Genomic DNA, 21,218 nt, shown 5'->3' with positions numbered 1-21,218 from the left:
TTCCTAAATGTGTCACTGTGGTAAGCTGGTTTTTACTAATTTAAATTTTTTTATTTTTAAGACACTTTGAAGGGAAAGAAAAACCACACTAGAGGTAGAATGAAGTAATTGTTAAATAGAGGTATGAGCAAACACAAAGATTCTTTCTGGGAACATCATGAGAAGATCATATCTGAGTAGACTGTGAAGGATAGAAAAGTGATCTGCAGCAAGATAGTTACCCATTCAAAGCACTTTTATTTCCATCAGCTGAGCAGTTCTCACTTAAGTCAGAAAGAAAAGAGAAAAAAAGGAAAGAAGAACAGAAAAAATGATTTGGGTGGATGATAGAACTCTGTCTTTACAAAGAGAGCTGGCTAGTTAGGGTAACAGTAACCAAGTAACCAGACATTATCTTGGTAAACACTTGGTTTGGGTTTAAGGGCAGAGGGATCAAGTTTATTTTTATTCATTCTCTACTGAAACGCAATTGACTACATTTATTTTGGCCCACCAGGGAGGAAGGAAGGGCACGTCAGTTTTTTAAGAGGTTGTTTACTTTGATAGGGAATGTATTCTGCTTTCTTTTCCATTTGCTGATTTTTTTTTAAATATGGAGAAAGACTATGCAGTAGTTAAAAATAAGTTTTGACATAAAGGTCAATAAATTTATTGTATAGTTACTAACTGGCTATTTCTTAAAAAGAGAGCTAATTCTGTTCTAGAAAGCATGTTCTTCAAACATCTGTTTCAAACCATGTGTTCTACTAAAGTAAGGAAATTTTTCTGTAGGAAATTTCATGTCATGGAGCGAATAGCTGTTAATATTCCATACCCAATCAATTTCCCATTTGTCTAATATTTAACACCCTTTGTGTTAAAAGGAATGATAAAGAGAAAAAAACTTTATGAAGAACTGAATTCAATGATTATTTAAATCCAACACAATAACATACTTGTACTAGTTTAATGCTGTTTTAAAATATGTAAATATGAAGTAAAAGGAAAATGTTGATGTAGCACTAATTTTATTATAAATTCCAGTTGCAGTATACTAATTCACTTCAAAGTATGAGATATTTACAGTAAATAAATTTATATACTATGAATAAGAGGGCATTCTCTGAATGGAATTGCTAGGTCTTTATTTTGAAACTGTTACATGAAAAACAGACATCTTAGAATTCTGCCAGAAATTGCTTGGAGAAAAGCTGAGGTTCTAAGTTAGACATCTTTAAGTGGGAGAAGGTACTAACATTCACATCTCTCACTATGTTAGGAGAGAAGACCTACCTGTCTAGCCAGAGTTTTAGTAATCCTTTAGGATTTCTTGTCAGAGTCAGGGCTAATTCAGTGAGTAGACTAAGTTATAGATGATTATTAGCTCAAAATCTTTCACCAACGATGAAAATAAATGGAGCTCACACAAGAAACAAGAATGATAGAAGTAGTTGTCCTCATATGCTAGTCAGGAGGCCAAAAGGCTGAATCAGAATTACCAATGAAACTTAAAAATACAGCATAAGTGCCTATCAGTAGATGAGTGGATTAAAAAATTGTGGTACATCTAAACAATGGAATACTACACTGTGGTAAAAAAAGGAGTTCTTGCCCTGACTGGTTTGGCTCAATGGATAGAGCATCGGCCTGCGGACTGAAGGGTCCCAGGTTCGATTCCAGTCAAGGGCATGTACCTTGGTTGCGGGCACATCCCCAGTAGGGAGTGGGCAGGAGGCAGCTGATCGATGTTTCTAACTCTCTATCCCTCACCCTTCTTCTCTGTAAAAAATCAATAAAATATATTTTTTTAAAAAGGAGTTCTTACCATTTGCAACAGCATTGATGGAACTGGAGAGCATTATGCTAAGTGAAATAAGCCAGTCAGAGAAAGATAAATATCACATGATCTCACTCATTTATGGAATATAATGAACAACATAATCTGATGAACAAAAACAGATCCAGAGACAGAGAAACATCAATCAGACCATCAAACCTCAGAGGGCAGGTAGGGGAAGGTGGGGGCAAGGGGGAGAGATCAACCAAAGGACTTATATGCATGCATATAGGCCTAACCAATGGACACAGACAACAGGGGGGTGAGGGCATGAGTGAGGGGGACGGGAGGGTAATGTGGGGATAAGGACACATATGTAATAACTTAATCAATAAAGAAATTAAAAAAATACAGATCTCAGCCCCCATCCCTGATGGAGATTCTGATTCGGAAGATCAGGGCCGGAGCTCTGAGATGTCATGTTTTTAATAAGTGTTCCCAAGTGATTCTGATCCATATGCAGGTTTGACTAGAAAGAAGTTCTTGGATCAGAAATGGGACCGTGAAGGTGCAAGACTTCATTCAAAGGAGAGAAACCATTCCCCTTTTAGTTTAGAGTCTGAGTCACTGAATTCCTGATTAAAGAAAACAACAATGATCTGGTAGCTTGAAACTGGCATGGTGGGACTATTTAAACCATAAAAATTGGCCAGTGCTGTAAATCAGCATTTTGTTTTGTTTGTTTTCTTTTCTCCCTAGAAAGTCAGCATACCACTGCCTATTAGGTTTATTCTCACATTTATACTGTGCCTGCCTTAGGAAAATCTACTAAGGTTATAGGATACCAAAGGTACATAAGTGACTTTAGAGATTTCAAATAAATTACTCTAAAAGAGACTTCTCTTTTAGAACAGAGAGATGGTATTCCTTACAGTACCTCAGTACCGCAGTGAAATTATTTTTTTCCGTTTTACTTCTGTACCTTTGTGACCAGCCAGTTTGAGCCTCGATTTCTGCTCTCAGCCCCAGATTCAGTTGGGGCGGTTTCACACTGTCCCTTGTGTTCACAGACCTTAAACTCACTGTCCTTTTAAAATTCTGAGTTGTAGAAATAAATTCAGTTTCAATGATCTTCAGTAGTCTTAAAAAAACAAACATCTTTGGAATCCTTAGAAGTGATTTCTTGGCAATGGAAATGTGTAGCTGACTGTTTGGGTCCCGCAGTTGATTCTGGTTACAGTTGAAATAAAGAGGAAGTGAGAACAGAAATAATTTAATTGCTCACAGGAATACATCTGTTGGCTAGTAGATTTGGTGCATGACTCTTTTTATTTAAGTTTGATGAATTTATGGCCATCAATTAAGTGCACACGTAAGGACCATAGCACTTAGCACGGTGCTTATCAGGATAGAGGTAGGGAAAATAGAGCCTGGAACATGAATGGGGCCAATAAATCCTTGGCTTACTTGGCAGGGAGCTGGTGATGTAACTGTGAACAGAGTCCCAAGACTAGTGCCACTGATACTTGTTAAATGAATGAATGTGCCAAGGTGAGTATTCTATTAAATGTGTGGTAGATTGAATAACATAAGTTCATTCCATTTTCTAGATGGACTCATTAAAGGCGAAGAAGGCAATCATTGATTAGAAAGTAGGACAAACTGTGTTTCGGCACTTTGAGAGGAAAAAACTAAAACAGCAACCAAAGAAGTGTTGGAGGCATCTCATCAAGGAAATCTCCCCTCACCTGCTTTCATCTCATCCACACATTCCCTTCAGGTACTCCACAAATCTCTTTCATTGCACTTTCCTCATATAGTGGGGATAATAATAGTACCTACATCAAAGTGCTTTTGTGAAAGTTAAATGAATTAATGAATATATTGCCCTTTGAACCGTGAACAGAAAATAGTAGGCACTCGATACACATCAGCTATTACTATCATATCATCACCATCACCACAGTGGATTGAAGTGGCCTGTTATTTTAAGTTTCTCCTCATCTAGAGTGTAAGATCTTTTAGGGAAGACCTTTTATCTTTACAGACCTAGTGCTTATTACAGTGCCTGGCACTCAAGACATGTCTCCTGAGCAACACTAAGTATATAATTTACGTACTACTGGTAAATTCTGTCTGGGTTGATGCTTCAAGTTTGCAGTGGTTCCAACTCCTGAGAAGACATAAACTAGGAAATGAGGGAGAGAAGTGTTTTCATATGTCATCACTGATAAATGATTGTAGACTGCCGAGGCTTAGTTTATGTTATGTTTGTAATTATTTCACTGATAGAAATATAAGGTCCTTGATGTATGATTGTGGAATCTAGCACTTGGAAATAAATAACAAATAAAGGGAAGGAATTTCTGGGACATGGCTTCCCAAGTTTCTATAGAACATTGGCCCCACAGATGTTCTGTAAGAAAGGCATTCCCTGCCTGGCTGGCGTGGCTCAGTGGTTGAGCATCGACCTATGAACCAGGAAGTCATGGTTCGATTCCCAGTCAGGGCACATGCCCAGGTTGTGGGCTCCATCCCCTGTGTGGGTCTTATAGGAAGCAGTCAATCCATGATTCTCTCTCATCATTGATGTTTCTATCTCTCTCTCCCTCTCCCTTCCTCTCTGAGATCAATAAAAATAATAATAATAAAAAAAGAATCACCAAGGCCATTTGCCAACACATTAAGAAAAAGAAAGAGAGAAAAGAAGGAAGGAAGGAAGGAAGGAAGGAAGGAAGGAAGGAAGGAAGGAAGGAAGGAAAGAGAGAGAGAGAGAGAGAGAGAGAGAGAGAGAGAGAGAGACAGAGACAGACAGGCATTCCCGGTAAAATTTGAGAGACACACCTCAAAGCTCTGTCTGAGGTTTGTTAATGAAAATTAGCATATGAAGGGCTCTGAGAAATCCTGAGGAAACCTTTGATTAATTCACCATTTTCTAAGTTTTCAGGCCATAGACAGATTTCGCCTTATATTCATTTCTACTAACATCTCATGGAATTAGTGTTCCATGGATTAAACTTTGGAAAGTACTACACTACAGAAACATACTTATCCAGATTTCCATTTTCCCCTCAGTAAACCTTTATGTAATTCAGTTTTTAAAAATTCTAAGTCTATATGCACAAGTAGAGATGTAAACCTTGGTAAATTTGATGCTCAGGGAAGGATAGGATGCTCTGGCTAATTTTTAAAAAATTAACATTTACAGTAAGTGCTAAAATGCATTTAACTTTTATTGAAAAGCTTTCTGTGGCATTCTCAAACTTTAATATGATATGATCACCTGGGAATTTCGTTAAAGTGCAAATTTGATTGGGTGGGTCTGGATGGGAATGGAAGTTCTGCATTTTCTAATCAGATGGTGCCAGTGGGATTGGTCTCTGGGCCACACACTGAGTAGCAGATTTCTTTTCTGCCTTGGTGAGCAGAGTAGAATAAATATAATAAAATTGTTATTTTGAATAACATTGTACATGTTGTTGATAGAACCACACACTGAGATAGTTTAAAGTTTTAAAAATATCAACTTGTTTTCTTGATACTATCTCTGTCATAAAAGTAAATTGGGAACTAAGGGAGAAAAGTTGTGGCTATAGCAACATCTATATCAGCACCTACCATGAAATCTGATACATTATAGATACTTAATAAATGTCAGTTAATTCATTTATTTGTCATTAATTTTATCGGAATTAATAACTCTCAAAGTGACAGGGACACATCTGCCAAGCAGATAGTTAATGATAAGAAAATATGCCGAAACCGGTTTGGCTCAGTGGATAGAGCGTCGGCCTGCAGACTGAAAGGTCCCAGGTTCGATTCCGGTCAAGGGCATGTACCTGGGTTGCGGGCACATCCCCAGTGGGAGATGTGCAGGAGGCAGCTGATCGATGTTTCTCTCTCATCGATGTTTCTAACTCTCTATCTCTCTCCCTTCCTCTCTGTAAAAAATCAATAAAATATATTTTTAAAAAAAGAAAATATTGCTAAATAATAGTGAAAATGAACTATTAGACTTGATAAATGAGTTCAGCAATGTAGCAGTATACAAAATTAACACCCAGAAATCTATGGCTTTTTTATACACCAATAATGAGCTCCCAGAAAGAGAAACTAAAAAAAACAACAACCCCATTTACCATTGCAACAAAAAAATTAAGATACCTAGGAATAAACTTAACTAAGGAGGTAAAACACCTGTACTCAGAAAACTACAGGACATTGAAAAAAGAGATAGAGGAAGACATAAAGAAATGGAAGAATATACCATTTCATGGATTGGTAGACTCAACATCATTAAAATGTCCATACTACCCAAAGCAATGTATAGATTCAATGCAACCCCCATCAAATACCAATGGCATATTTCACGGACCCAGAACAAATTCTCCAAAAATTCATTTGGAATAAAAAACGACTCCGAGTAGCTGCAGCAATCTTGAGAAAGAACAAAGTTGGAGGGATGACAATACCAGATATCAAGCTATATTACAAAGCCACTATTCTCAAAACTGCCTGATACTAGCACAAGAACACACATATAGATTAATGGAACAGAACAGAGAACCCAGAAATCGACCCAAGCCATTATGCTCAATTAATATTTGACAAAGGAGGCAAGAGCATACAATGGAGTCAAGATAGTCTCTTCAATAAATGGTGTTGGGAAAATTGGACAGGTACATGCAAAAAAATGAAACTAGACCACCAACTTATACCATACACAAAAATAAACTCAAAATGGATAAAGGACTTAAATGTAAGACGAGAAACCATAAAAATCTTAGAAGAATCCATAGGCAGCAAAATATCAGATGTATGTTATAGCAATATCTTTACTGATACAGCTCTTAGGACAATGGGAACTAAGGAGAAATAAACAAATGGGACTACATCAAAATAAAAAGCTTCTGCATAGACGACATGATATTATACATACAAAACCCTAGAGATTCCATCAAAAAGCTACTAGACTTAATACATGAATTTGGCAATGTAGCAGGATACAAAATTAACCCCAAGAAATCTGAGGCATTTCTATACACCAATAGTGAACTTTCAGAAAGAGAGATTATAAAAACAATCCCGTTTACCATTGCACCGAAAAAACTAAGCTACCTAGGAATAAACTTAACTAAAGAGGTAAAAGACCTCTACTCAGAAAACTACAGGACGTTGAAAAAAGACATAGAGGAAGACATAAACAGATGGAAGAACATACCGTGTTCATGGATTGGTAGAATCAACATCATTAAAATGTCCATACTACCCAAAGCAATCTATAAATTCAACGCACTTCCCATTAAAGTACCAACAGCATACTTCAGAGATCTAGAACGAACTTTCCAAAAATTCATCTGGAATAAAAAAAGACCCCGAATAGCTGCAGCAATTCTGAAAAAGAACAAAGTAGGTGGGATCTCAATACCAGATATCAAGTTGTATTACAAAGCCACTGTTCTCAAAACTGCCTGGTACTGGCACAAGAATAGGCATATAGATCAATGGAATAGAATAGAGAGCCCAGAAATCGGCCCGAACCAATATGCTCAATTAATATTTGACAAAGGAGGCAAGAACATACAATGGAGCCAAGATAGTCTCTTCAATAAATGGTGTTGGGAAAATTGGACAGATATATGCAAGAAAATGAAACTAGACCACCAACTTACACCATACACAAAAATAAACTCAAAATGGATAAAGGACTTAAATGTACGACAGGATACCATAAAAATTCTAGAAGAATCCAAAGGCAAGAAAATCTCAGACATATGCCGAAGCAATTTCTTCACTCATACAGCTCCTAGGGCACTTGAAACTAAAGAAAAAATGAACAAATGGGACTACATCAAAATAAAAAGCTTCTGCACAGCAAAAGAAACCATCAACAAAACAACGAGAAAACCCACTGTGTGGGAAAACATATTTGCCAATGACATATCTGATAAGGGCCTAATCTCCAAAATTTATAGGGAACTCATACAACTTAACAAAAGGAAGATAAACAATCCAATCAAAAAATGGGCAAAGGACCTAAATAGACACCTTTCAAAAGAGGACATTCAGAAAGCCAAGAGACATATGAAAACATGCTCAAAGTCACTAATCATCCGAGAGATGCAAATCAAAACAGCAATGAGGTACCATCTCACACCTGTCAGACTGGCTATCATCAACAAATCAACAAACGACAAGTGCTGGAGAGGATGTGGAGAAAAAGGAACACTTGTGCACTGCTGGTGGGAATGCAGACTGGTGCAGCCACTATGGAAGACAGTATGGAGTTTCCTTAAAAAACTGAAAATGGAACTCCCATTTGACCCTGTGATCCCACTTCTAGGAATATATCCCAAGAAACCAGAAACACCAATCAGAAAGGATATATGCACCCCTATGTTCATAGCAGCACAATTCACCATAGCTAAGATCTGGAAACAGCCTAAGTGTCCATCAGTAGATGAATGGATTAGAAAACTGTGGTACATCTACACGATGGAATACTATGCTGCTGTAAAAAGGAAGGAACTCTTACCATTTGCAACGTCATGGATGGAACTGGAGAGCATTATGCTAAGTGAATAAGCCAGTCAATAAAGGAAAAATACCACATGATCTCACTCATTCATGGACAATAGAGACCATTATAAACTTTTGAACAATAATAGATACAGAGGCAGAGCTGCCTCAAACAGATTGTCAAACTGCAGCGGGAAGGCCGGGGAGGGTTGAGGGGCAGGAGGTAGGGGGGTAAGAGATCAACTAAAGGACTTGTATGCATGCATATAAGCATAACCAATGGACATAAGACACTGGGTGATAGGGGAGGCTAGGGGACTGTCTAGGGCGGGGGGGATAAAATGGATACATATGTAATACCCTTTGTAATACTTTAAGCTATAAAAAAAAAAAAAGCTTCTGCATAGCAAAGAAAACCATCAACAAAACAACAAGAGAGCCTACAGCATGGCAGAACATACTTGCCAATGTTATATCCAATAAGGGTTTAATCTCCAAAATTTATAGGGAACTCATACAGTTTAACAAAAGGAAGGTAAACAACCCAATCAAAAAGTGGGCAAAGGACCTAAATAGATACTTTTCAAAAGAGGACATACAGAAGGCCAAGAGACATGAAAACATGCTCAAAGTCACTAATCACCCGAGAGATACAAATCAAAACGACAATGCGGTACCATTTCACACCTGTCAGAGGGGCTATCATCAACAAATCAATAAACAACAAGTGCTGGTGAGGATGTGGAGAAAAAGGAACCCTCATGCACTGCTGGTGGGAATGCAGACTGGTGCAGCCACTGTGAAAACAGTATAAAATTTCCTCATAAAAATTAAAAATGGAACTCCCATTTGACCCAGTAATCCCACTTCTAAGAATTTATCCCAAGAAATTAGAAACACCAATCAGAAAGGATATATGCACCCCTATGTTCATAGCAGCACAATTTACAATAACTAAGATTTGGAAACAGCACAAGTGCCCATCAACAGATGAGTGGATTATAAACCTGTGGTACATCTACACAATGGAATTCTATGCTGCTGTAAAAAAGAAAGAACTCTTACCATTTGCAACAGCATGGATGGACCTGGAGAGCGTTATGCTAAGCGAAATAAGCCAGTTGGAGAAAGATAAATATAACATGATCTCACTCATTTGTGGAACATAATGAACAAAAAATAGATCCAGAGACACAAAGCATCGAACAGACAGACCTCAGAGGGAAAGAAGGATGGGTGGGAGGGCAGGATAAGAGATCAACCAAAGGACTTGTATGCATGCATATAAGGAAACCAATGGACACAGACAGTAGGGGGATGAGAGCATGTGCGGGAGGGTGGGAGTGGCCGGGGAGAGATCAATGGGGGAATATGGAGATATATGTAATACTTTATTTTTTTTTAATACTTTAAACAATAAAGAATTTAAATTAAAACAAACAAAAATAATAATAGTGAAAATGTTGCCAAACATATGTTTGCCAATTAAATAATATATTATGGAGAGTTGGTAGAGACAAGAATTAGATGTGCTAATAGGTGTTGGGACGTACCCCTGGCTCAGTAAAGGGAAGAAAAGAACCAGAAGGTGCTAATAAGGAAAACCATGCTAGGGAAGTGAATGGACACAGGCATCTGTGCCCCAAACATATGCTGGAATAGTGAATGAAGATAAGCCTTCATTGGGCAGTCTACCAGTTGGTCAGGGGGCTGTCTGGAGAAGGAAAGAAGGAGATATAGATCTTCCCTACTAATCCATCTACCTGCTACAAATTATGCTAAAAGGACTAAATTGGTATAAGTCATTTTCATAATTCCTTACTTGGTGCATCTAAGTATTTGCTAGCTAGGAGAGATTAGCAATATGAATTATTATTGATTTCTAGCTTCAAGTCTGAGTACATGCAGAAGCTGAAGTAAAATAGAACTCTGAGAAATAGTATTACATCCAAATTTCGGGCTCAGTGTTGAAAGTGAAGTGTGCCACAATCTATCTTCTACAGTTTAAGGGAGAAAGCTTGTAACAAAGAAACCCACTCAAATTTTCATGAAGATATCTCCTGCCTGACGTTAAAAATATGTATTTTCCAAGAACACTAGACTTTTTCCTTTAAATTAAAAAAAACACACCAAGATTTTGAATGATTATTTCCCATTGTATTGCTCCCTTCCTGTCACTGTTTTGAGCCAGAACATGGAGTCCTTGGTGGGGAAAGGAAGGGCATGATCATCAATCTCCATTAAGAGTCTTGAGTAGTTTGTCCTCTAATAATTTGAGTTAATAGACATGTAAATACTCATGTAGTTAGGCAAGCTGTTCAGCCACATTGGACATTGGACTTAAGTTCTGCGTGCACCCTTTACAGTCACATTTCAGATAATTGCACAGGCATTTTAAAATTCTACTCTTTTCCCCAAATAAACTTCTTGGAGTTATGCCAACAAAAAAACAGAATCCATTCTATATGAATTTGGTATTGGGTGGGGAAGAGATTGATTATTATGTTCTAAATTTGTTTATGATATGGGGGTACATTAGAGCAGTGTCAACCAAAGTACGTTCATACTGAAACCAAGCAAGTGTTCAAATTCACTCTAGAGATGAAAGCTAGAATGACCCAAGTGCAGGAAACAACTCTTTATTTTATTAACGTCCGTCTACTTATTATTATCAATGCTCTTCTCATTTATTTTGTCTTAAGATAATTTTAAATATATCTCCCTCTTCGCCATTATTTTTTCCCTTACACTAGACATCTTGTTTTCCAAAATGTGGTGCTACAGAAAATAATTTCACTTCCTGGAGAGTGAGAAAGGAGAATTTTTTTAAATGAACATTGTGCTGTTTTCACCTCACAAGATGAAAATTCTTACCCCTTATCAATGAAGTTAACTGATGAGTATGAGTGTATTGTCTGAAATTTCATGACCTCTCTCCCTTGGACCAGCAAGTAAAGGATGGAAAGATTCATTCCCGTTTTACACATCACCCCTTTCTCCAGCAACCGTGGATGAGTGCACTTACATCGGCAAGCATCTGGAGCAGAGAAGGGTCTCCGGAGGTCCCGGTGGAAGCCTGGCTTACATCGCTGGCAATGCTGGCCCTCCGTGTTGTGCTGACAGTCACGGCAGACGCCACCGCTGCGATTCCCTGATGCCTCCCACACATTAATGTCAAAGTGACAGGCATCAGCATGCCCATTGCACTTGCAGGCTGGAAAAGAAGCGTGGAAGGAAAGCAAATCATTAAAAATAAAGTGGTAGGTTTTCTAACATTCGGTTAATTTTTTAAATTTTAGTTTTAGTTTTTTGAAGAGTACATATTATTGCAGTACATAAGAACCAAAACAATATAAATAGGTATACATCGAAAACTCTAGCCTCCCATCCCCATTTATCCTGTTTCCTCTTGCCTTTCATAGGTTATTACTTTCTTTAAAAAAAAATATATTTTTTAATTGATTTCAGAGAGATAGAAACATCAATGACGAGAGAATCATTGATCAGCTGTCTCCCGCATGCCCCCCACTGGGGATCAAGCCTGCATCCCAGACACGTGCCCTGACTGGGAATCGAACTGTGCCGTCCTGGTTCATAGGTCGACGCTCAACCGCTGAACCACACCAGCCAGGCACTACTTTCCTTTTTAAAAAAGTTTGGGGGTATTTTTGGTGTATATGTTTAGTGTTTCTTTATAGATTTTTTGAGATATAATTGACATATTAGATTTTTAAATTAAAAAATAAGTTTGAAGACATGTCTGAAAGCCAATCAGTTGTAGATTTGTCTACGTAGGCAGAGATATAAGTGACCTTAGCAACTGGAGTTGACATTTATTTTGGAAAGACTATTTGAGTGGCCACCAATTTTTTCTCTCTTTAATGGAAATACGTCACTGTGTCCATTCCTTCTTCTTCTCAAAGCACTGTTATCACTGTGGTCCCATGCCTTACTTAGAAAAACCTAGATTGCCAGGCATTATTTGAAAATAATTCATATTGCAGATATAGGCCTGAATTTATGCTCACTAAGCCTGGAAAAAATTCCGTTTGACAGGAGTTAATAAATTGGTAGGTAGATTTATTTGTCTTTCTATTCATCAGCTATTGTTGTACTGGTGAGTAAAGGTAGTTGCTTATGGAAGCCTTAATATTCTATAGCAGAGGTCAGTAGTGTTTCCTATGTAATCAATTTCTGAAAGGCATTTCTAGGATTATCAGTCAGTAGCACTAAGTGACAAGTCTTTATGTTCTATATGTATTTAGATATGCAGTTGGATTCTCTGTAAAGGGCCAGCATGGCATTCTAGGAATTTAGGAGAAATTCTTTAGATTCTCTTGATGAGTGATTTAGAATAAGATTCCAGACCTTTTTTGTGTGGAGGTCAACTGTATTTGAAACTGTTTGTGCTATTGTTTTTCATTGTTTCCTTGATATGTTATGATATTTTGAGAAGATTTATAATCTTTAAAAAGCATATTATAAGATAATTTAAGATTTATGCTTAGAGGAAATCCTTTACATTTCCTAGAAACTAAAATAAATCAGTTATGATGCCAAATTATGTATGAGAAGAGACTTCTCACAACTTTACCCACAGTACTTGCCTGTAAAGCCCAGTAAAATTGAAATTTGTGAGTATGAACATTGTTATGGACATGTGACTTCCTCTGAATACTTTGAATTGAAAAAAAGAACCCAATGATTCACATTCCCATATTTTTTACCCTTCTATCTAATTTCAAACCTTAAACCCAAAGTTAACCTGATAATGCAGTCTCCTTCTTGACTTACTGGCATAATTTCAAATCTGATTTTTCATTTTAAGTAATAGTAAGATAGTATGGGGAAAAATTATTTAATTTGGGATTCTGAAGATTTGGGACCAAGTCTTAACTCTATTTACTAATTTTGGAAAATTACTTAATCTTACTAAGCTTCAATTTCCAGATCTTGAAAATGGGATTAACACCACCTGCTTTATAGGGTTGTTTTGAAAAATGAGTTCATGAGTATAATTCATTAACTCTACTATGAGGGTTATTGAATACCATTATCCTAGTTGCTCTTGTGTCTGGCCATGTTTTTATGATGCCAAATTATTAGGAAGGGTGCTTAGGTGCCCCAAAGTGGCCAAGAAAATGAGCAACATATTCTTGGCAAAATAGTCATGTTGGCAACTTGGCAAGCTGTCATTCTTTCCAATAGTTGAGGGCATAGTGGGCAGCGATACTGGCTATATTTATGTCGGTCACCCACCACTTTATATTATGTTTCCAGAGACAACAAAGAGTCCACAGATAAGCTTACTTTGTAAAGAAGGCTCTGAGTCTTCTAGGCTTGGTACTTACTTCTGCACTCTTTAGGAGATCCCGTTTTGCCATCAGCTGCCTCCCAGGGGCGGTCATTGTACAATGGTGCACAATGTTGGCAGTGGGTGCCTGCTGTGTTGTGTTTACACATACACTTCCCATGGACCTACAAACAAAAATAAGTAATATCTATGAGCACAAACCATGCTAGAAAAGAAAATTTCTTCCCACAGTCTCATCTCGTTAATTGGCTTTAAAATATGACATTCATTCACCTATTTTTGTATATTTTTACATATTATATTTTAATGCAATAATGAATATCTTTGTAGCTAACTATCTGTATACAGCTTTATTTATTTGAAATGTGTTTTCTAGAAGTCAAATTAAATGGTAAAATATATATATCTTTAAGACTTTGAATACATTTTGTCAAAATGACTGGTTATTTTCTTTTAATCCCACAGTTTAGAAAAAGAGAGGAAAAAAGAGAGAAACATCAATTTGTTGTTCCACTTATTTATGCATTCATTGGTTGATTATTGTATGTGGCCTGACCGAGGATCGAACCCATAACCTTGGTGTATTCAGAAGACACTCTAACCAATTGAGCTACCCAGCCAGGGCCAAGTGTTATTTTGTGTGTGTTTTTTGAGAAACAGTATAAAAGGTAACTCAGCATAAGGATAATACCAGTCAAAAATTGTTTAATGAATATATACAAGGGAGCCCTGGCCAGATAGCTGTTGGTTAGAGTGTCATCCAGATACACCAAGGTTTCAGGTTTGATCCTTGGTCAGGGCACATTCAGGAATCAATCAATGAATAAATAAGTGGACAAACAAATAAATCAATAACTCCCTTTGTTTCTCTCTCTCTCTCCCCAAAATCAGTAAGCAAAAAAGAAAACTTAAATACACACACACACACACACACACACAGGAGATTCAATACGTCAGGCAACGTTTGGCCCACAAAGCATTACAAAATATAATTTTGGTCTTTAAGAGAAGTATAAATGTAGTTAGAGAAAAAAAGACTTACATAGAAAAAATTACAGATAAACTAGACAATAAATAAATACCTATGAAACAAAATGCTGTTGGAATTAAAAGTTGCGAAAATTATCATAGGTTGGCAGTTCTGGAGGGCTTTATGAGAAAGATTGGGTTTTGAGCTGGTCCTTGAAGATGGACAGTATTTCTGACAGTAGCAAAGAAAGTTACCAGGAAGAGGAAACAAAATAAACCAAGGTGTGGTGCTAGGAATCTAGGGATAATCTAAAATGTTTTGATTGCAAGGTAAAGGAACTACTAAAAATGATATGTATTTAGAATGGTCAGAATCAAAATGAGTCCCTAGAGTTCAACAAATCTGGAAATAGTTACACCAATACATTGATCTACTGCTTTACCTAATTTAACACTCTAGTAAGTTGTGTTATTTTACCCAAGAGCCCCTTTCTCTTTTAATTATCTTAATATCCTATATAATAAAAGGCTAATATGCAAATCGACTGGATGACCAAATGATCAGTCGCTGTGACATGCACTGACCACCAGGGTGCAGACACTCAGCACAGGAGCTGCCCCCGGTGGTCAGTGCACTTCCCCTGTGGCTCACGGCTGGCGGGCACAGCGGCGGTGGTGGGAGCCTCTCCCTCCTCCTCAGCAGCACTAAGGACCCCTTGGGGGAGCTGGCCTAAGCTGGCAGTCGGACATCCCTCGAGGGGTTCCAGACTGTGAGAGGGCACAGGCCAGGCTGAGGGACACCCCTCCAGTGCGTGAATGTGCACTGGGCCTCTAGTGTGTGTGTGTGTGTGTGTGTGTGTGTGTGTGTGTGTGTGTGTGTGTGTGTATCTTTATAGAGGGACTCTGAAAGTAGCATAAATATTATCCAAGTATGATATATAATGACTGTGGAACTTATATTCACATATTCAAGTGCAAGGATTACATAGTGCTTGGAGAACTGCAGGCTACTTGTGAATAAACCACATGAGGCCTAAGAGTTATAATCTGGAAAATTTCATAAACAATGATTTTGGTGGTCATCTTGCTAAAATTCATTTCTGTGTATTATAATGTAAGGTTTTTGTGCTTAATAAAAATTGATTATAGCTGTCTTTTTAGCTTTTAGGGATTAGTAAATAAATATACATATTTATTTATTTGAGAGGGTGGAATTGGCTCCTCAGAGTACCATGATGTTGCCAAAATTTTTGTTGGTATTTTTTGTAGAAACTCAACTAATGTTATAATTCAATTTATTGGTTTGGTCTGGGAATGCCCAAGTGTGAAGTGAATTACAGCTATCTATTTTCTTGGGCTTCTCTTTGTGACCATTTTTCCATAGGAGCTATTGGTATGGAAAGTCCCATGGAGTTGTAAGTGTTTACTATACATCTCCATTTTCATGTCCAGGCAAGCTCTAAAGATAAATTTGCACTTAAATTTGGAGGTCTGCAGGAATTCAGTTTCTACTGGTCTATAAGAGTGAGGTCTTTTCATTCTAGCTCCAGGATATCTGATTTTTCATATATTCTGGAAGAAATGCTCTAGTCCTACTGCTCTTATTAAATCTTTTTTTTAATATATATTTTTATTGATTTCAGAGAGGGAGGGAAACGGAGAGAGAGATAGGACCATCAATGATGAGAGAGAATCATTGATCGGTCACCTCCTGCACACCCCACACTGGGGATCGAGCCTGCAACCCGGACATGTGGTCTGACCTGGAATCAAACTGTGACCTCCTGGTTCATAGCTCAGTGCTCAACCGCTGAGGAACACTGGCGAGCTTATTAAATCTTTTGAATTCAACATTCCTTAACATCATGAAAAGGGAAACTCTCTATCAAATAGCTTCTGCATGGTAAGATTCTTTAAAGGCTCTCAGTAAAAACTGAGTAACTTTGTTTACTTGTATGAGATGCTGATTTCAAACAAAATGGAATCTTTGGAAAAACTGAATAAGAAAAACCTTCCAAAGTTGAAGAGTTTAGTAAAGTGAAGGCAAACGAGTAGCTGAAGGAAGTTGATAGCATAATGAAGTTCAGTCAGAGAAAGACAAGTATTATATAATTTTACATAATGTTGGATCTAATGAACAAAATAAACAACAAAATAGAAACAGACTCATAGATAGAGAACAGTCTGAGAGCTATAAGAGGGGAGGGGGCTTTGAGGGGCTGGATGAAAAAGGTGAATGGATTAAGAAGTACAAATTGGTAGTCACAAAATAGCCCGGGGATGTAAAGTACAGAATAGGGAATATCCTATATAATAAGAGGCTATTATGCAAATTGTCCCCTTGACCAGGAGTTCGACCAGCGGTCGGGGCTGGCCAGCCAACAGCCCGCGGTCCCTTACCCTGGCTGGCCGGACCCCATCTGTGCACGAATTTGTGCACCAGGCCTCTAGTAGTCAATAATCAACACTAATAAAAGAGAAAAATGGTAATTGGCATACGAGCTACCCTTTTCATTGGCTAATCAGGGCTATATGCAAATTAACTGCCAACTAAGATTGGCAGTTAACTGCCAACAAGATGGCGGTTAATTTGCATACGTAGGCACAATGCAGGGAGGCGAATGGGAAAGCAGGAAGAAGCCCCCTGCCACTGACAGTGATCGGAAACCCAGGGGGGAGCTAAGAGCTAGGGGGCAGCCATGCCCCAGCCATGATCGGAGAATCAGGTGCCTTTTCCACCCTGGCCAGTGATAGCAGGAAGTAGGGGTGGAGCCAGCGATGGGAGCTGGGCATGGTCGAAGCTGGCAGTCCCGGGAGCTAGGGGTCCCTTGCCTGGGCCTAAAGCGGAGCCCACGATCGCGGGGCCACTGCAGCTGCGGGTCCCCGCTGCCCGGGCCGGACGCCTCAGCCAGAGGCATCAGGCCTGGGCAAGGGGCCGATCCTGCGATTGGAGGGTGATGGGGGTCAACGCCTGAGGGCTCCCAGTATGTGAGAGGGGGCAGGCTGGGCTGAGGGACACTCCCCCCCACACACACCCAGTGCACGAATTTCGTGCACCGGGCCCCTAGTATTGTAATAACTATGTATAGTGCCAGGTTAGTATTTGAAATATCAGAGGGACCACTTTGTAAAGTATATGATTGTCTAGCCACTATTTTGTACACCTGAAACTAATACAAAATAATATTGAACATAAACTATAATTGAAATATAAAATTAAAAAAGAAAATGAACCAAAAAACTTAATATAAAGTTAAAAATAATAAATAAAAAGTCATGAAATGTATATATATCAGCTTAAGGATGCTGGAGTTTATCCTGTAGGTACTGAAGACCCACTGAAGATTTTTGAATACTGAAAATATATTAAATACCCTATGTTATTTTCTTTAAACATATTTCTATGTCACTCCCTATCTTGTCTTTTCTCGTCATTCTTCCCCTTCCTCCTTTATTATTTCTTTATTATTCTATCTCAGCTTATATTTTCCAACAGCCAGTGGTACCCATGTGTATTTTCTGATAATGTTCCAAATTTTAAAAGGTTGTTAATTCTTATTTACTGCCTTTTTGCATCCTTTATACTCTTTAACAACCATGTATACAGTACTATATAAAGATAGATACTACAAAGTACTGTTAGTTTTCTTTAGAGGAAGTAAACTATCATTATACGTCAGTGTTTCAGGTTTGGTCCTGGAATACCCACAGCTCATAGGTTAGCCCTGACCCACAAATTCCAGGCCTCAGGAGGCCACAGACATTTGGGGAAATCTCATCAAACATTCACATGTATCACAAGTTAATGTGGACAGGTCAGTTCCCTCTGGAGTAAGGATTTCAGAGCATTCCCTTGTTTCCCACATGCTGAGAATTGGGATGACCTCCCAGGGTCTGAAAGATGCCAGCCCAGCAAATTTTTCTGCACACAAAAAAATTCAAGGAGCTGTCATTTTGAGTATTACCCAAAATAGCTGTAAATCATTATCTAGATCATTTGAAACAAGAAATCCTTCCTCAGCGATACAACTGTTACTGTTCAAGCTTGAAAGATCACCCACTATTTGATGCTTGTGAAAAATGTGCAAGTAAAACTAGGTCTTCATTGAAAAAAAACAAAGGAAACTTTAGTAACAAGTTAGTTAAACATAGCTCTTATTTGGTACACAAACATAAAGTAGATAAGGAGCAGGAAAATGGAATTACATACTTAAGATTTATTTGAAGAGGAGTGGTGTCTGGCTATCTAATTAGAAAATGAGAAATCTACTTTAACAACAAATCTGTAGTTCCTGATTATCTAAGAGGTACACCTTGGCATTTTGGGCACTCTATGAGTTTTATACCCCCTCTATTAAAATAAAATATTATTTTATTACAAAATTTTTTCTTCTTATATCTAATATTATTTATTTGTTACTACTATTAACCTACTTGCAAATCACTTTTAGCATATTTATCTTACAGGTAGGGACTCATACAAACTTTGAACCAGTAATTTAAAGAATTATTAGAACAGCATGCTCATTAATAGCTGTGCACTTTGGTGACAAATATATATATTATAGCCAAATAAATACAAAGAGAAAATTATATATATATAATATTATATCACATCATATCTGAGGCTATAGACTCAGGAATCTAGGTGGGGAACAAAATGAGGAAATTATCTTTGAACACATCACTGGAAGATACACAAGTCTTGCCTAGAAAAGCTGCTTTTTTCAGTTATTGTTCTTTTGGGGGCAGAAGGCCTTTAGTAGTCAGCAATCATGGAGTTGAGGAAATTATCCATGGCAAGAGGTGGTGAGAATCTGGCCATTGATAGTGTCAGGCAAATGGGTTGAACAATCAATTATCAAGATGTTGTAGAATATTTAAATATTAGATGGAAGATTGGCTTAGAAAACTTTTAGGGTCCTTCTAGTCTTAAGGTTCTATGATTTTTAAAAATATTTTTATTAATTTCAGAGAGGAAAGGAGAGGGAGAGAGAGAGAGAAACATCAATGATGAGAGAGAATCATTGATCGGCTGTCTCCTGCATGCCCCAAACCAGGGATGGAGCCCACAACCCAGGCATGTGCCCTGACCAGGAATTGAACCATGACCTCCCGGTTCATAGGTGGACGCTCAACCACTGAGCAACATCAGTTGGACTTAAGGTTCTATGATTTTAAAGTTTCCTTCCTTGTGTTGGTTGAAGGCAACTACTCATAATCCTTTATTAGCTACCAGAGAAGAAGCAAACGTCCTATTGGCTGGGACCTGTTGCCATCTCAACAATACAGATCATCTTAAAATCAAACAAGAGACAGCTAGGAGAATATCTGTTCTTTCTTGCAGGCACTACTTGTGACACAAATGAAAAAGTAAATGTTAATAGTTTCTGAAGACAAACTTTCATTTGTCAATACTGACTATACCTAAACTAAGACCTATTCTTTCTGATTTTCCCCCACTGTTTTTCTCTTTTTACATTGCATTTTTCCATTGCTTGTGACTCTAGAAGTAATAGAACAAATATCATTCCAGCTCCTTCCTTCCAAATAAAGGTATATTTCATAATCTATTGATGCTCACCACAGACATTCACCTTACTGGAATTACCAAAGCAAAAAACCAATCTGTTAATGCTTTGGAGGAGGCACATTAACGGATTTCTTTTACGAGTGTGTGACAAAATTTGCTTCCTAATGCATTCCAAGAAAGAACGAAACAACTGTTATTTATGTCCAATTAAAAATTCTGATGAAAGTTAGCAGGGAAAAGAAAGATTTTATAGCTAAGTATTCAGAAAATCTTGAATTTCATAAATGGGATAATTTCCTTGTGCTATTGTGCCATTACTTTTTACACACACACCATTTTATTTTAATTTTTTATCAGTCTACTGGGTTGTACACCTGAAACTAATATAATATTGTATGCCAACTGTAATTGAAAAATAAAAAAATTATTTATAGTAAAAAAAGAAAATCTTTTTTCATATCATCATTGGAACTTTTAAAAATGTTTCAGAAAAGAGGATGCAAACAGTCCCTACTCTGTGAACCAAAGGAAAATACTTCTGTAACAGCAGCTGCAGCAATTCAGGAACCTCCACTTAGCTATGACAAATGATTTAGAAGTGGAACAATGCAATGTAGCAATGTAAGACAAAATGTGAAGGCAAAAACTGATTACTTTCTAAAGAGATAGTATGTCCTTTTTAGAGAAAAGGATTAACTTTTAAAAGAATGAACTTCTTATGCATGAAAAGATATAAATTCTAATAACAGGCTAGCCTGTTAGGACCTGTTACTCTTATGTAGGACAAAAACATGCACAACAATGCTACAGCACAGACCTTTGAATAGAAAGCATTGTAAGACAAACATGTCTTTTCATTAGCGAATAAAATATTCCTTTTTCCCATTAAAGGTTTGCATGTTTCAATTTAACAGAAGAGGAGCTCTATGGTACTATGAAGCATAATAATTGAGTTTGGTGGGAAAGGGACCTTGAAACATATTGTCAGAATAGGGGCAAAATAGGTTGAAGGCTGAGTATTCCAAAGCTTTGCTCAATAATATATATAGCAAGAATGCAAGTAATTGAAAAGCTCTGTAATCTATTCATTGGTCTGTACTTGAACAGTAGAGAATACAGCTCTTGTC

General features: G+C 37.6%; 1 protein-coding gene across 5 annotated transcripts in view; it reads right to left on the bottom strand.

The window, feature by feature from the left end:
* The window catches only part of NTN4 (netrin 4), a 114,351-nt gene that overhangs the window by 27,662 nt on the left and 65,471 nt on the right, over nucleotides 1-21,218 (bottom strand). For all 5 annotated transcript variants that reach the window (XM_059681943.1, XM_059681940.1, XM_059681941.1 and 2 more), the window contains exons 4-5: nucleotides 13,627-13,753; nucleotides 11,301-11,489 (exon numbers count right to left, since the gene is read on the bottom strand). In XM_059681943.1, the coding sequence (XP_059537926.1) occupies nucleotides 11,301-11,489; nucleotides 13,627-13,753 (316 nt within the window). The remainder of the gene's footprint in view (nucleotides 1-11,300; nucleotides 11,490-13,626; nucleotides 13,754-21,218) is intronic.

Source organism: Myotis daubentonii, chromosome 2, assembly GCF_963259705.1.
Source record: "Myotis daubentonii chromosome 2, mMyoDau2.1, whole genome shotgun sequence".
Lineage (NCBI taxonomy): Eukaryota > Metazoa > Chordata > Mammalia > Chiroptera > Vespertilionidae > Myotis > Myotis daubentonii.
This window is presented reverse-complemented; position numbering and strand designations above follow the sequence as displayed.